Here is a 17,120-nt window from a genome sequence, read left to right on the forward strand (position 1 = left end):
ATCACATACGAGATGCTGAGTGCTCTCAACACTAGTATAAAGACAGAACTTGTACATTTTTACAACCGTCGAGTGGCTATGTGCGATTTCCCAGTCGAATGGAGATCTATCAGAATTGTACCAATACCGAAAAAAACATGGATCTGACTGACTTAAAACATTTTCGACCCATATCCCTCATTTCGGTTCTAGCCAAGACAGTAAATGACATGGTGAAAGCCAGGCTGGAAAAGCATATACAAGAAAACAAGATTATACCCTACAAATCTTATGCATACCAAAAAAAAAACAAGTCTGCAGCGATGTGCATAAATGATGTCATCAATGTGGTAGCGGCAAAGAAAAAGAACAAGGAACACGTTACTCTTGTGGTTGTTGACCTCAACAATGCCTACAATTGTGTCAACCTGAAATTCTTAAAAAGACTAATGGAAAATGAGTGTTTTCCTAAAACATACATTGACTGGATCATCAGTTTTATGCATAGCTCGCAAACGACGGTCAACACTTTATCCCTTTGCTGTCTCGTCACTGACAAAACCGAAAAAGACCACGCAGAAGCGGTCTCTCACTGAGCAGAACACTTTTTGTCTCTTCGCTTGTGTTATGTGTTTCGGGTTTTCGGTTGAGCCCGACACACGATCGGGTCTCACAATAACAGCTTAGAGAGACACTTTGGTCAAGCGCTCGCAGCAAAAGTGTCTTTAGATGAGCAGAACCCAAAAAGTGTCTGAGTAAAGTGTTTTTAGTTTTTTTTTCGTGTTTATGTTTATTTATTCATGTTTTTCGCATCTTTTTGGTTATGTTATTGTAATATTTATACTTATTTGCGAATTTTCTGCAAACTGAAGAGACATGGATATGGATGTATGTATATATGTATGTATATATTTTGTATTAATACGAATTTAGCTTAACCACTAACAATGAGTTAATATTTTCCGCACTTAAAGAGCAACGTTTTTCATTCAAAATATAATGAAGTGCTGAAAAGGCTCTTTCGACCGATACCTGAGTGGCCGGTGTAGCCAGCACCACCTGTGCGAGCGAATTCAAGTGTGGTGATCTTAGCTTCATGTCGTTAAAAAGCTGCAATATATCGGCATTTAATGGTAAACGGCCATTGTTCATAGCAAAGTTCTCCACATCAGTAAAAATTTTTGAAAGTTGTTCAGGAACAGGCTCATTTTGGGTTTGGGACAGTGTCTGACACAATTCACGAAGGCAAGTGATCGTTGCCACAGCCACCACACGTACAAGCACGCATACATACGCAAAAGACACTTTTTTCGTTCGCTCGCGACAAGATGCTCAGTGAAAAACAGGAACAAAAGAGAAGTGAAAAAATCGGTCTTTGCTTGAGCGAAGAGCGAGTTGAGCAAAAACATATTTGATCGGGTCTTTTCAGTCCCTTTTCTCAATGTGTTCGTCAATGAGAGGTTTTTATCAGACACGCCGAAAGTTTCAACAGTTATTTGCGAGCTATGGTTTTATGTCTATGAGCCTACTGAAAATAGGGGAAGCTGTTCAGGTAGTTCAGGGAGGAATCCCACAGGGCTCTTGTCTGTCGCCCCTCCTTTTTAATGTATACACAAAAAGACTACATCAGATCTGTGATATAAATACTCATATGATGCAATTTGCAGATGACTTCGTTATAATCTCTCACAACAGAGAGTTTACTGTAGCGGTTGAAAACCTTAATAAAAAACTAAATGACTTTAACCTTCTATGTGGTGATCTCGGTTTTAGCTTCAATCCAAGCAAATCTGCAGCAATGAATGTAGGAAAAAGGCAGGTCAGAGCGGTAAATATTTCTGTTAGAAATGTGCCTATACCAAATCGAAAAGATATCCGTTTCTTAGGCAGACTGATTAGCGCAAACATGTCAAATGTCAGTCATGTAAAAATGGTTAAAGAACAAACAAAAAAATGCAACAGACTCCTCCAGCTTGCGACTACTATCAAATCAGGTATAAAACCTAAAACAAGTACCAACATCTTCAAAGCTTTTATTAGAACAAAACAAGAATATGCTATCACAAGTTTTTCAGACATGGGATCTGGAGCAAGTAAAGATATAGAAATAGCGCAAGCTAAATCACTCAGAAGGTGTGTTGGGGTGCCACCTGACACAAGCAAACACTATATTTTATGAGATTCTGAACAAGTACAGAAAGGACGACTGGAACATTCTATCAACAGATGCCTCAGTTACAGAAAGTACATGTGGCATAGGAGTAGTAGAATGGCCTAGTGGAAATATCCACAAGTACAAAATAGAAAACAGATTATCCTCAGTAGGTGCCGAACTCGTAGGCCTTAAAAAGGCCTGCGAACTATGTCTTAAATATAATTACAAAAAGGCTTTGATTTTAAGTGATGGATTAGGAGCTATTAATTTAATTAAAAATAAGAATACAGACTCGTACCTAGTGAATGATATTCACAACATAATTAACCAATCAGACATTCAGAAACTTGACATTCTATGGGTCCCTGGTCACAAGGGTGTGGCCATCAACGAAAAGACTGACATAGCAGCAAAAGCTGCTACAAGTGAGGGGTTTACAATAAATATAAAATACAGCTACAAGGAGGCTCAAAGAGAAATTAGGAACTTTTTAGTATACAAATGGAATGAGGACTACAGGACGAAGTGTAGGACGAAGGGATCCAGCCTCATAGACATATTTCCAGACATACCCAGTAAACCCTGGCATTTTTCTCTTAAATGGAATTTGTGGACGTTGACATGCAATGACTGCATCTTTCAAGAGGCGATGCAGTTACTGCACCGTCAAGTGGCCCGTGTGACACCAGCAGAAGGCTGTTACGCGCGGATCCCAGGCAAAACGCAGCCCTCCTCCCGCCCAACCGACCGAGGGGCGCTGCCGCATGACGCGCGGTGCGTAGCCGAACCAAACGCGAACATGCAAGAAAGATAGCTATTAGACTAACATTCGAGGAAAATTAGTACTAAACTTACTAAGAAACTAAGCATGAAATCAAAATACAAATACCACTACAGTTACTAATTAATAGAAAGGTGTGTAAGGATTAATAATTTAATAAGAGGAAGAGAATTAGTGGTGGATATAATATGGTAGAGGGAATTATAATCCGAGCATAAGACCCTAAACGGTTCATGCAAGGAATAATTCGATCTACAAAGTGGAAGGAACAACGGTATAAAATTTCTAGTCAGTCTAATAGGAATCGTGAAGTTTATGCGGCTCAACAGATCAGGGCTGTCTATGTCACCCCTGATCAAGTTGTGCATAAATATCACACCAAGCATTTTTCTACGGTTAACTAAGGATGGGAGGTTTACTAATAGTAGTCTACTAGAGTAAGATGGGAGTCTTACACCCGCATCCCAGTTAAGGCCCCGCAGAGCAAAGAGTAAAAAGTTTTTCTGTACTGATTCTATACGGTCCTGGTGTACTTTGTACTGAGGGCACCATACACAGGAGCCGTATTCTAAGATCGGACGAACAAGCGAGGTATAGAGAGTCTTTGTTATATAGGGGTCGTCAAATTCCTTTGACCACCTCTTTATAAACCCAAGTACGCCCATGGCCTTATTTACCATGGTAGAAATGTGTTCTGAAAACTTTAACTTGGGGTCTAACATAACACCCAGATCATCCACCAGGGTAATTCTCTCAAGAGAACCACCAAATAGGGTGTAGGGAGCCAACAAAGGGCTAGAACGATGAAATGTCATAACTTTGCATTTCGAGGCATTAAGGTGTAACAAGTTTGCACAACACCATGACTGAAAGTTATTGAGATCGGATTGCAAGCGAGAATGAAATGAAATGTCCTTGTACTGGACACAGAGTTTAACATCATCCGCATACATAAGTACTCGAGAGTATGTTAATACTGAAGGTAAGTCATTAATAAAGAGTGTGAAGAGTAAGGGGCCTAGATGGCTGCCTTGTGGTACTCCCGAAGAAACCTTTACTGGGAAAGAGAGGGAGTTTTTGAAGAGGACTCTTTGAGACCTAGAACAAAGATAGCTAGAAATCCATCTCAGGAGTTTGGGCGGAAACCCTAAAAGGTCAAGTTTATGCGCTAAAAGGGAATGGTTTACAGAGTCGAATGCTTTACTAAAGTCGGTGTAAATAACATCCGTCTGTAAGTTACCTTGAAAGCCTTTAATAATGAAAGAGGTAAACTCTAACAAGTTCGTGGTGGTTGATCGCCGCCTTATAAATCCATGCTGAGTTGGAGATATAAGTGACTTGCAGAGATGTTGCAAGTGCGGAGTTAAAACCCTCTCAAACATTTTAGGAATAGCGGATAACTTTGCTATACCTCTATAATTTTTTGCATCAGACTTGCTACCTTTTTTATGGAGAGGAATTATAAACGATTCCTTCCAGATCGGGGGGAAGCAAGAAGAATCAATGGATAGGGTGAATAGTTTAAGCAAAGGTCCACACAGAGCCTCGGCGCAGTACCTGAGTACACAACCTGGAACCCCGTCTGGACCCGGTGAAAACACCGGCTTAACTAGTCGAAGATCATGAAGTAGGGAACATTCATTTAACAAGGGACTGAAAATGCCGTTCGACCTCGGTAAACCGTATGGGTACGGATGACCAGAGTAGCTTTCCTCAGAATAGGTGGTTTGGAAGAATTGGGCAAAAAGATCGGCAATTGCCTGATCATTATTTGCCGACGTATTACAAAATGATAGCGAGGATGGGTGTGCGGACGTTCTACGCTTACTGTTTACGAAGCTGTAAAACTGTTTAGGGTCCTGAGAAAAACGTATCCTGCATCGAGATAGGTAGTTCTTATAGCATTGAGCATTAAGAACTGAAAAGTTTGACCGAGCTAATACATAGCGAGAGTGAGAAGTAGGAGAACCCACTTCTTGAAATTTTTTATAAAGTCTTGATTTTAAGTTTTTTAGACTGGATAACTCTTTGGTAAACCAAGGGGGTTTTCCGGATCTAGTCGGACAAGAAAGCGGGACACAAGAATCGAAAAATGTGCCAAGAGCATTGTAAAAAATGTTTGTGCCTTTTATGATATCAGTGCACAAGTACAAAGCGGACCAATCGAAATCCCTAATGAGGTTATTAAGCTTCGCAAACTCGGCTTTACGAAAGCAGCGGACACGTTCGGGCAGCCTACTCGACCGATCCAATACAGTTGGTCCTATATCTAGCGACACCTCGAAAGTAGGGTGGTAGGCGTCTTCAGGTATAGTGAGCGGAAGGGCTCGGGTTAACAACACTATGGTCGGATCCGATACAAAGCACAGATCAAGCAATCGACCCAAGGAATTATTCACATGGTTGACTTGAGACAGGGATAGGTCAAGCAAGCCGTCAACAAAGTCATGTCGTGACATGGGCACTAGAATACTAGACTCGTTTACCGAAGACCAAACAGTTCCTGGCAAGTTGAAGTCACCAAGAACTATCATACGATCTTTATCAGATAGCGAGGAAGAAACAGCGGTTAAAGCGGACAAGTGCTGCTCATAAATTGAAATATCCGAAGAAGGTGGGATATACGAGCAAGTAATGAATATAGCGAAAGCGGGAAGAATCAGTTTTACACACAGGAATTCCAGTTCCTGTTGAACTTGGACTGTGAAGTGTTCCGACGTGAAGTAAGAGTCCACTGCAATTAGAACCCCCCCTGCCCGTCGAGACGAACGGTCCTTTCTAAAAGTTGTGTACCGACCTGCCAAAACCTCGGAACTAAGAATGTCCGGCTTTAACCAGGTTTCAGTAAACACAATAACGTGGGAAGCAAATGCAACACTATCCCGGAAAAGAATGCTGAGCTTACTACGCAAGCCTCTTACATTCTGATAGGTTACTAAAAGAGAAGTTAGTTTTTTGGAAAGGTGGAAGCAAGACGGGAAGTTGAGGAAGAGGAAGTTGAGGTTGAGGTTGAGGGTGGCACACTGGAAAGGTTTGGAAGGGATATGGGGGGCCTATTCTTCTTCTTAGCCTTAAACTCCTTCACCACCAAATGCTCCGGCCAAAATTTGGCGGAGCAAATGGTGTCAAATTGAGTTGGGGAGATGCTTATCTTAAACGAGGCTATCTCCCTGGCATAAGAGAAGTTAAATTTCTCCACCTTTAAGCCCACGGCTTTTATTTTGCTTTGAATAAAAGCAATTACATCATTAGATGTGAGGTCAGGGGCCAGCCGTGAAACAAAAACTTGTCGTTTTGGTGGGACTCCCACCAGTGGTTTAGTCACCACAGGCCTAGTACCTGTGTTGGCAATATCCGGAGGTCCGGAACGTCTATTTACTGGTGGGATCGGTATAGACGGGACAACTAGCGAACTTGCGGACACCACGGACACGGACGCTGCAGACGTACTTGGCTGCACATTCTCCGAGGCGATGAATTCGGCTACCGAATCTGCGTCGCCAGCAGCTGTCGTTGCCCTTGGAGTGGCAAACGAGATCAACTGCTGCACACTTGGAGTGGTCGGAGTCAGTTTTTCGGCGGCGCACGGCTGAGTGACGGTTGGCAATTGCAGATCCCGCGGAGTGACCTTTTTGCGCCTCGGAGACTCATTCAGCAGTTTTAAACCGCTAAACTGAGCCTCCATGGCTAGGAGCCGATCGTATTGGTTTTTAAAACCAACGGTCAGCTCCTTAAAGCCACTCCGCGTCTGCCTCATGAAAGCCACCATGTCTTTCTCTCCGCACGGCATGCCTCGCAACTGTAATGCAAGCCATTACGTTTGGCTATAGCATCACTCACGAGGCCAGAAAATCCAGCGCATTTTGCGTGCACTACGCTGTCGCAGAGCCAGCAGGGGACATTCGGCTGATCGTGGGTGATCTGCTTCTTACAGCTTTTTTTGGCACAGACCACAGCGTATTCCATTTTATTTTATTATTTATTTATATATATACTATTATTTTCAAAACAAATTGGTATCAGACCAGTGTGCCAGACAACGCTCAAAGCGGAATTGGTAAAAAAAAAAAAGAGGGCAGAGTGGAGAGCGGTTATAGCGAGAGCTACTAAGCAGAGAGCGCTATTGCTCAGAAAGTTTAAAGAGCGAGAGAGAAGAACAGTTATTGAAGTTGAGGTGATATCGAGAGAGTGATAAAACAACAAAAGCTACCAGACGAGAGCGGACTGCAATGCAATGTAATGCGTACTCACTCACTGCAACAACACAAACACAAGCACAAGCACAAGCCGACGCCGAAAAATAAAAAGTTAAATAATGTTTTAACACAAATCAAAAGGCATGCACTCGCGTAATAGAATAGGTTTCCAGATTGTTGTCTGGTTAGGAAGTAAATTTAGAATTTAGTTAGGAAAACACCGGCTGTTTATTCAAAACAAAAGGAAAAAATGCGGAGCGCAAAACAAAAACACGTCTGATCACTACGAAAGATACGAAAGATACTGGAATGCTAAAAGCATCAAGACCATTAACAGACTTATGACGGAACACACATACGACAAAGTCTTCCTACACAGAATCAAAGCAATTGATTCAAATATCTGCGAAACGTGCAATGTAACTGAATATGCCGAACACCTGATCTTCGATTGCCAAAGATTTGCCGGGCTCAGAATATTAATAAAAAAAGAGCCGCTACATCTCAGAGAGCTGGCAATCTTCATCAGAACTGCTGACTTAAACTTTTGACCCCTTTTTTCTTCATCATGTTATAAAGTAATTTCAGTTTATTTTCTAAAACAGTTAAGTAATTTTCCTCTTTTTTTTATATACCCACCTGTCAAACTCGCCAAACTACATCACCAGTATCTGATCAATGTGGCTACAGTGCTACGATCAAAATTCCGATCATCCTTGAGATGATTTAAAAAAAAAAAAAATAATAATAATAATAATGTCTGCCGATATAGTGAAACAGTTGAAAGGCACTCGATCCGATGTTGAGGCTGCGGCCACGACAATTAAGCTGAAATTCAAGGAATTCAGCAAGGGCATCGGGATAAACGACGCCTCCTTTCCGCTAAGATATGAGTTGAGCGTGTTGCGCCTTGAAGGACAATCTGCACCAGCATGACGATCTCTACTGCGACATTGCGGCCACCGTGGTACCACACGTGGAGCCCTACGAGGAGAAGCCGAGCCTGTGGGAAGCTCATCTAACGAGCCTGCGGTACATACATCGTGAGCTTTGTCAGGAGGTAAGTTGAAGAACCAAATGCTTGCTAGCTGGTATCCTAATTGTACGGGTGCTTCGCAGAAATCCCTGACGGAATGCCAGAAAATGTACGGCCTAGTCCGATCGCAGCCCTGCCGCCTGCAAGGGGAGGCTGACTACAAGTTTTATTTGGACATCCATCTGACGCACTTCAATGGCATTCACTTGCAAATGCAGAAGGAGACGTTGCCCATCGCCGCCACAGATCAACTATATTACGCCTTGGAGGCAATGGGTGTCCTCTTTGACACCATGCGCCAGCGTAAAGTGGCAAAGAATGCGGCTCTCCTGGTCCAGCTGAATGATGCCCTGTTCAGCAAGCGAGGCAAAGCCTTTCTGATGTACCTGAGCGCCCTTCCGCCCGAGAGCACGACGAAAATGTACGACCCGCTTCTCAAGCTCCTGAGCTGCAGCTGGGCCACACCCAGCTCTGAGCTGACTACTCAATTCACGGAGTATCAGGGCCTGGTTCTGGCACTGATGCAGATCGACATGTTTTCCATAGAAGCGCCGCTCGAACAACAACTGGCACTGAAGTTGCTGCGCATTTGTCGCGACCTGTACAAGGACGTCTCTCCGCAGAACTACTCCATCCAGCTCCTCTACTACTATGTCAAGCTGTTGTACGTGCGCGAGGCTACGGCGGACTTCAAGCGGACTTACATCGATCTGTGCAAGAAGTTCGTCTACTTCTTCGAGCACAAGGGCGCGACGCACGCCAAAGAGCAGTGGTTCATGGACCTGCTGGTGTTCTTCCAGCGCCTGCAGATGCTGCTTCATCAGAGCAGCAACAAGCCTCCCTTAGACATTCTATGGCAGCAGCTCGAGGGCGACGACAGTCCCGAGGTATACACCGCCCACTTTCAACTGCTGCATGGCTGCCTTGGGCTGACGGCGAACGTAGTGAGGAGTCCGCTGGGGACCAGCTGCTCCAACGAGGCCTGTAAAAGCATTCGCAGGCATTGCCTTCTCTCCTTCGGGATGTGCGCCCTGGAAGCTTACGTTAACTGGCAGCCGACGACCGAACAGAAGTCGGACAAGGTACGTCTGCCACAGCTGGAAAACCTTTTATCTAATGAGCTTTCTCTTCAGGCACCCTATAAGCCGCTCTTGGGCATTCTTGGCTACACCTTGGACGTGGCCAAGAGCATGAAGTGCCTGGGGCCCTCCGCCATGGAGCTAGACAAGCTGGTGCGTCTACTGGCACTCGTGGCCGAAAAGGTAGCGTGTCCCGAACAAATGTCCCTTGTGCTGGCCTTCTTGGAGCCCTTGCAACATCTACGACCGCTCATCACCAGCCAGAAAATGCTTAGTGTGCTCCTGCGAATCTACAAAGCCAGTGTCCACTGCAAGAGCTCCGACATGGCCAACCGTCTGCAGTCCACCTACCTTGCGGCCCAAACGAATCCCTCGCGGTTGCGTTCACAGCTCTTCGTCCACTACCACGAGTCCAGTCCTATGCCCAACCCCTTAACCCCCGCCCAAAAGAAACAGCTATACGATGTGGATCTGTTGGCCGTGCTGCACTTCCAGAGTGCGCGGCCCGTACCCCTGCTGCAGTCGCTACTACGCTGCCGTCACAATGACTACCACCTGGTTCTCCTGGCACGCAAGATGCGCACCGACAGCGAGGTGGTGCGTCAGTGCGAGGAACTGCGCTTCCAGCTGCAAAGCACGGCCCTCAAGCAACCGCTCAGCCGCATGCAACAGCTGGCCATTGGCCATACCAGTATCAGTGTGCTGCTGGAGGCTTTGGAGGCACAGAAGACCAAGTTCTCGATCAAGGAGACGGCCGAGAACAGCCTGGAGGAGTTAATCGTCAAGAACAACTTGCTGGAGCTCAACATTAAGCGGGAGCATCGCCTGGTGGAGTTGGCTACATCGGCTATCGCTGGCTTCGCGGCCTTCTTCGAACGTGCAGACCAAGAGCCGCTCGGCTGCGACGATACACCAATCGACTGGGAAGCCCTGATCGACGATGCAGTTGCTGCAGCCATGGCTCTGTCCACCATGGGCTACATGGCGCAGGCCGATGAAGCCTGGCTGCTGATACTCAGGATTGGGCAAATGCTGGACGAGAGATTCACCTACCTGCGAGCCCAGACCCACTTCCTGGGACAAGACCACCTGAATTCTAACCAGCAGCTCCAACTCTCCGAGGAGGTGGATCGAGCGCAGGAGCTGCTCGACGATCTGTGGCCTAAGCTCCAAAACGGATGGTTCTTTAAGCGCCAACATACTTTAGTGATGCTCTGCCTCTGCCACATGGCCAGCTACTATGCGCGGCAGGACTGTCTGTGCCACGCCCAGCTGCTGTTGCTGCAGGCCGAGGAGCTGCGCGCCCAGTTCGATGAGCGAGTTGGCAAGAGCGACATTGTGCAGATCACAATCCAGACAGTTCGCTTTCGATTGGACTACATGCGGAAGAAGCGGTGCAGCAGCCTGCCTAGGAGGCCGTCGCCCCTGCGACAGCTAGACACGCTGGTCGACAGCGTGCGCAACTACTGCACAGTGTCCAGCGTGGACCTGGGAGCCCTGCAGCTGCTGCTGGCTGACCTCGTGAGGGAGAGCACCGAGTGTGCGGCCAATCGGCTGACCGAGCGGTTCGCCTTTTACGGCACCACGCTTAACCTGGTGCTGCAGTCGGGTATGGCCCTGCGGACCATTGAGGTGCTCATCTCGTGGCTCTGGATGAACCTGCAGAATGAGTACCTGGACCAGGCGCAGTCCAAGCTGCGCCTCCTGGACCATTTGCTCGCCATCAAGCCGCTTAGTCGAACGCTGGTGGAGCAGACATCGGCCAAATACATCCCCGCAATAGCCGCCAAGGAAGATCTCAAGGCGAATGCCATGAGCGAGCTGACCAGCAACATGCTGCTCATGCAGCTCGTGGAGCCGATAAAGAAGCAGAACCAGCTGGACGTGGCCACACTCAAGTCTCTGCCCATGCACGAGCCAATTCCCACCAGCCATCAGCTGCAGCGCTATGTGAGCAAGCAAGGGACGCCGCCCCATCTACGGGACAGCATGCAGCTGCAATGTATCTACTTTATCGTGGGATGTCTCCATGCCCGCTTCAGCTTCTTGAAAAGGGAGACCGATCAGCTGGACGACTTCTACGTAGGGGCAGGCAATTGGCTGCAGGAGGATCCCGTACGCACCGCCACACTGGGCTCCATGCTCATCGTGCACTAACTCTACCACGTCAACTATCTTCGCTTCAGAAAGAAGCACAAGGAGGCTCTCAGCTGTGCGGAGGCAGTTCTCAAATCAGTGCCCCAAACGGCGGACATCAACTATAGCTTCAACCTCATGGTCCAGATGAAGACGGCCCGGTTGGAGCTGCATCTCGGTGGCAAAGCGAGGGCGAAGACCATTAGGCGAGCCCTCGCTTTTAACACTTCGCCAGAGGATAAACGCAGGAAAGGTGTTGTTGAGGGGACTACCAAGGCAAAATCATCTGCCAGAAAGACGCCCAGGTTCAAGATATACACGGAGCTGGAATTGCGACCACCCATCGGCTGCAGCAACAGCAGCAGCAGTAGCAGCAAGAGCGGCAATGAGAACACGCCACCATCATATCATGTGGATCTGAATGCCTGCCAGACGATCGAGATAAGCGATGACGATGCTGCTTCGGTTTCAGCTTCGACTCCGGCTCCCTCTCAACTGAAACGATCCCAATCTGTGCCAGCCAAGGCCACAAAGACACGCTCCGCTAGAATTGGTAGCCAACTAAAAGTACCAGAGATCATCGAATTGGACGATACCATGGAAGAGACGCCTTCCACCTCATCGGCAGCCTCAGTGAAGCGGTATCCGACTAGTGATGCAAGGAGCACTCGTGCCCGCAACAGGCAACTCGAGGAAACGCCAGCGACCACGCGGGGACGACCACGTCGGAAGGTACCGGAGCCTGCACCCCAGCAGGAGACAGTCAGCCTTAGGCGGCGGCAAAGGAACTGATCAGAACTGACACTTGCATAGGCTTATAATAGTTTATAGTTAATATTTTTTTGTAGCTTGTCCTTATTCCATTTGATTGTGTATTTATAAACGTTATGGCAAGGAGATCGACCTTCCAGAGAATGTCTAAAATGTTCTTATTGCTTGAGCACGCGTATCAGCGAACTCTTGCAGATGTCCTGGACCCACCGACCAAACTGAATCCGATTCTGTCCGTGGTCGAAGAAGCCAGCGCCCGACTTGCAGCCCTCCTGGAACTCTCCCACATAGCGCTTTCCGTTTGCTGAACACAGACGAAACATATGGATCGACGAGGATTCTACTGAACTTTCATTTTGTTAGAGGACTCACCCGAGAAGAGGACGCCCCGTCCGTGCATGGCATCCTGGAGCCATTCCCCCACATAGACGCGTCTGTCCGCATACCAATGTATGCCGCGTCCTTGCCGCTTGTTCATCTGCCATTGACCAAAGTAGACGGATCCATCGTCGTAGTACTGTTTTCCCTCCCCGCTGCGCTTGTCATGGCGCCAATGACCCACATAGAGGCGATGCACCTGGCCATCAGGGGACTCCCGCCGCATGGATCCGTAGCCATGACGTTGGCCCCGCTGCCACTGGCCCTCGTACACCAATCCACGACGGCTCGATTTCACTCCATAGCCGTGGTGTTGGTTCCTCAGCCACTTGCCCTGATAGCGGCCATGACCTCCGGCAGGATAGCGCAGGCTTCGAACACCATTGCCGCCACCAGCATGGCACGACGTGTTGCAGACAACTGAGCCCCAGCCCCGCTTTGGGTTTGTCATCTGTGCTCTTCTTTCGTGTCCTGGGGTGCGTGCGGTGTCCCTTTTCTAATCAACCCCAACCATGTGTCCTGGCTCCGTTTGCCCCCATCCAAAAACTTTCGTTAGCTAGTCGCTCTTCCAGTCGCTCCTGGCACGCAAGCCTAACGACCTGATGGAGGTCAGGCGGGGGGAACGGCAATAGAAAATCGCTTGCTTCGGTTAAATATAGGTAGAAAAAATCGTTTAATCGTACGTGTATAAATTACAGCGCAATTTCGCTTACATATTCGCCTATCAATATCAAAATTTGGGCTAACACGATCTGGTTCGGTTCGAATTATTGGGTTCTTACACACTACGTGGGCGAGGGAAGACTGCGCTATGGATGAGGTCTGGGTCTGACATCGCGAGCGATGGCATACCACTAAAATACAATACAGATATTAGCGGACGCGCCAACTAGTTACAACAAATATACAAGCTAATATTGAGGAATATTTAGTCAACACAGTGGTTTAAACTTGAAAGTAGTATTGCTTTAGTTTGGGTCTTTCATCATTGCATGCGATGAGTACACAGAGGTTACGATGTGTAAAGGTCTTGAGCTTAAAGAAACATTGCTCGGGGCACAATCCTTTAGAATATACGTACTCATACTGCTTTTGTGTAATAAAAATCTACTGCCTTCTGCGTATCACAATTTGCATCAACTACAAATTTACAAAATATTCACTTATTTAGTCTGAGCATACGGGAGCTGGAGATCCTCAAGGAGCAGATGGAACAGGATCACCTCGAGCACCATAACAACCATAATCGCAATAACGGCATCCACTACGGTGCCGCCGGCGACATCGTTTAGCAGTATCAATCGCGCGAGGATCCCACGAAGCAATAAACCATCTCGGCGATGGTTCTCACCTCTCACCTCGTACTTGTGCGTCACCAGAGACCGATAGAAGTGTATGGCGAAAGCCAGGAAGATAATCATCACGGGTATCAGCACCACGCAGGCCGACCAGCCCGCCGGCGGGCTCAGATCATAGAACTTTACCCAGCACAGTATGGCTATCTCCAGCAGGAATAGGATCAACCCCAGCAGCGTCGAAAATGCCCACGCCGTCTCAATGTACCAGTGCAGGCGCTCGTGCGCCGACTCGTGCACCAGGGAGATGCTGTGCAGGTTGCACACTACCTCGATGTTCGGCAGGATGCAGGTGCTAATCATCAAAGCCAGCATATGCACGGCCACCAGCATAGTGGTGCAGATCGCAAACGCCACTAGCATTCCGGGCGGAACCTTTGTGTCGTGATCCAGCTGCACCTCCACCATCGCCACCTGTGGGGGACGCAAAAGAGCAGAGGTCGGGAGATTAGTGAGAGTCGTGGATGGGCTACGGGTTACTCTGCCAAGATCGCCGCTCTCAGGAGGCAATGCTCCTTCTATTATTATTATTAGCCATCTTTCTCAACATTTTGGCAAGTGTTGCTGGCGCGAGCAGATTTGTTTATATAATAAGTATCTCATTGGGTTAATTTATCTGATCTGCCCCTCTCTCACCTGCTACCTAGGTGCACAAACATGTGAAATATATTCAAAATATACAAAATAAAACTAGTCAAAATAGTGGAGGAACAGAGGATACCCAATGTTTTAAAGAAAACAGTAAAAAAATATGTTGTTGCAAAAACAACATTCCAAAAATTAAGAGATTGTTAACGTAGATTAATTCTATAATATTCATCTTTCGATTTTATAATAGAATTTGACGTTGGCTATCAATGAATAAGGTGGGAATCCGCCTTCTCTCAGCGAGATCTATTGCCTGTGTGGAGATAATGTTTTTTATCCCCAATCGGCCGACTAATTATTTCGAATTAAATAAAACTCGGCGCAGAAATAAAATTACGATATGTTCTTTAATGCATGACATCCAAATTGCAAGTGTGGCTTGCCTGCCCTTTACATTGCCGCTCCGATCGCTAAGCGCAGCTTCGCTCGGCCGACGTCGGTAGGCAGACGCAAAGCGGAGATAGCGAAGAGCGAGCTGGCAGAGAGCGTTTAGCAGGGCAAGCAAGCGCAAAGCTTTAACAAACAAATGAGTGACATAGACATAAGTAACAAACAAAATAAGCGGCTGAGGGCCAAGAATTAGGTGCTATTTGGCAAGCAGCTAATCGGCTGGGTTCTGCTCCGAACATTCACCCCCCGTTGGAAGGCAAAGGCTTTCAACAGATCCATCCTGAAGGGGCAGAACCGCTATTTTTCCAACGGCCCTCTTGAAGATGCTTGCTTGGGCGCAGCTGGCGGCTACGCTGGGATGATCGTCGAACGCAGCAATCGGCGCTTCTTTACGAAGGCGGCTTGTCGTGATTACGTCTTGATCATCGGGAACCTCTGTAATTGCATAGAATGGCAGGAAATTTGGCAATGTAGAAATTGTTGAAAGTTGAATTTCATTTAGCGTGGATATGTAGGTTTTTAATATATGGAAAAGTTCGCGCTGCAGTTCCTGATTCTCCGATCGCAGTTTTTCCACTTGCACCTGGCACTCGAGCAGCTGCTTCCTGCATTGCTGCTCTAAGTTTTGGTACTCCAGCGTTGTGGGTCGAAAATCGTCAATAGAGATGCACGAGGAATTTTCAAAAGCGGTTAAAGCTGCACGCTTATTCTCCGAGCTATCAATGCTTCCTGATACTATCCAACCAAGTTTTGTCTCCTGCAATGTTGGCAATTGGGCTGATAGTCGAATCAGTCCGACGCACATTAAATCGAAGAACAAACCAGAACCTATCAACAGATCGATACGTTGGGGCTTGGAGAAATTAGGATCAGCTAGTTTTAGATTATTCGGCATTGGCCAATCCTTTGCGTCTACGCCGAAGTTAGGCTGCATTTCCGTAATTGACTTGGTGACAATTGCAGCGAAGGAAGCTCGATAGCTTGCGTCCTGGGATTGTACAACTATATGTACAGACTTGATCGAAGGTAGAATGGAATCTCCGATTCCAGAGATGTGAACATAAGACGAGCGATGATCCAACTGCAACTGATCAGCAAGTCTAGATGTTACAAAGTTTGCCTGTGATGCAGAATCCAAAATGGCACGACATGGGATAAGTGCTCCATAACGATCTGTTACATGGACGAGGGCAGTAGGTAGCAACACGTTCTGGCTAGGCTGAGATTTCTGGATCGAGGGGGGAGGGCTAGAACACCCGCTTGCTAGAAGCACAGTCGCGGCCTCTTGCTGGATCGATTCCTCGGCCGGTGAAGAGGAAAATGAAGCACCAGTTCCCGATGGAATGTGGAGTAGCGTGTGATGTTTGGCCTGGCAATGCCTGCAAAGTCCTGACCTGCACTTCTGCAATTCATGGCCTTTGTTGAGGCAGTTCAAACACAAGGTTACATATGGGGTTAGGATGGTCGTTACTGAAGGTGATAAGGGTGACAGGATTGTCTTCTCCCACCTGTTGACTAGGACTTGTTGCCATGGCTGATCCCAAATTCTCCAGCATCCGACATCTCGCTTCCAAAAATGAGGCCATGCTTGACCACCGAGGCAATCCTGACGTCGGCAAGTTCTCTTGCCATTTCTCCTTTGTTTTGTGGTCCAGTTTCGTGCCTATGGTGAAGATCAGCAACCCATCCGAAATCTCCTGCGGGTCGCCAAGGTCTGAAGTGCACGCAAGTGCGAATTGATTTTGTCGCTGAGCGCGCGCAAGCCGATAGCTGAGCTCTTCTCCACCCCTTGCAGCCCGAAAATAGCCTTGACGTGTGCCTGAAAATGTAACAGTTTATTATCGAATCGCAACATTAGCAAATTCAACGCCTTGTCGTAATTCTCCTCAGAAAGTTCCAAGGAACGAATCGTATCCAGCGCAGCACCATCTAGACATCCACGAAGATATTGGAATTTTTCGATGATTGGTATACGATGGTCTTTGTGCACCATTGTCGAGAACATCGAGTGGAATTCTGGCCAATCCATGTAGTTCCCCCCGAATCGCGGAAGCTGCAACTCGGGCATTCGAGAACGGCCTATACTATTATAGGCGAACAACGACGAATTCCCCTCGAGAGTATGCCGAACCGTTGAATTGGCAACATTTACCGTGCGAGCAGCCATCAACTCCCGCGACAGCCTGGACCTAACCTTGACATAAACATTCGAAAAG

At 47.2% G+C, this 17,120-nt stretch overlaps 2 protein-coding genes and 1 pseudogene across 2 annotated transcripts; 1 reads left to right on the forward strand and 2 right to left on the reverse strand.

Moving 5' to 3' along the window:
• The first annotated feature begins 7,845 nt into the window (after window positions 1–7,845).
• Window positions 7,846–12,154, forward strand: LOC117193857 (annotated as a pseudogene).
• Window positions 12,155–12,265: 111 nt separating this feature from the next.
• Window positions 12,266–12,962, reverse strand: LOC117193858 (MORN repeat-containing protein 3-like). The gene is made up of 2 exons (XM_033398554.1): window positions 12,506–12,962; window positions 12,266–12,437 (listed from the first exon to the last, which is right to left on the reverse strand). Exons 1-2 carry the CDS (start codon window positions 12,960–12,962, stop codon window positions 12,292–12,294), a joined length of 603 nt encoding a protein of 200 aa, XP_033254445.1. The 3' UTR covers window positions 12,266–12,291.
• A 198-nt stretch (window positions 12,963–13,160) lies between these two features.
• On the reverse strand, window positions 13,161–14,525 carry LOC117193859 (calcium release-activated calcium channel protein 1-like). Its single transcript, XM_033398555.1, has 2 exons — window positions 14,503–14,525; window positions 13,161–14,404 (listed from the first exon to the last, which is right to left on the reverse strand). The coding sequence occupies exons 1-2, from the start codon at window positions 14,523–14,525 to the stop codon at window positions 13,675–13,677; spliced, it is 753 nt and encodes a 250-aa protein (XP_033254446.1). The 3' UTR covers window positions 13,161–13,674.
• Between the last annotated feature and the right edge of the window lie 2,595 nt (window positions 14,526–17,120).

The sequence above is a fragment of the Drosophila miranda genome (genome assembly GCF_003369915.1).
Source record: "Drosophila miranda strain MSH22 chromosome Y unlocalized genomic scaffold, D.miranda_PacBio2.1 Contig_Y2_pilon, whole genome shotgun sequence".
Classification (NCBI taxonomy): Eukaryota; Metazoa; Arthropoda; class Insecta; order Diptera; family Drosophilidae; genus Drosophila; species Drosophila miranda.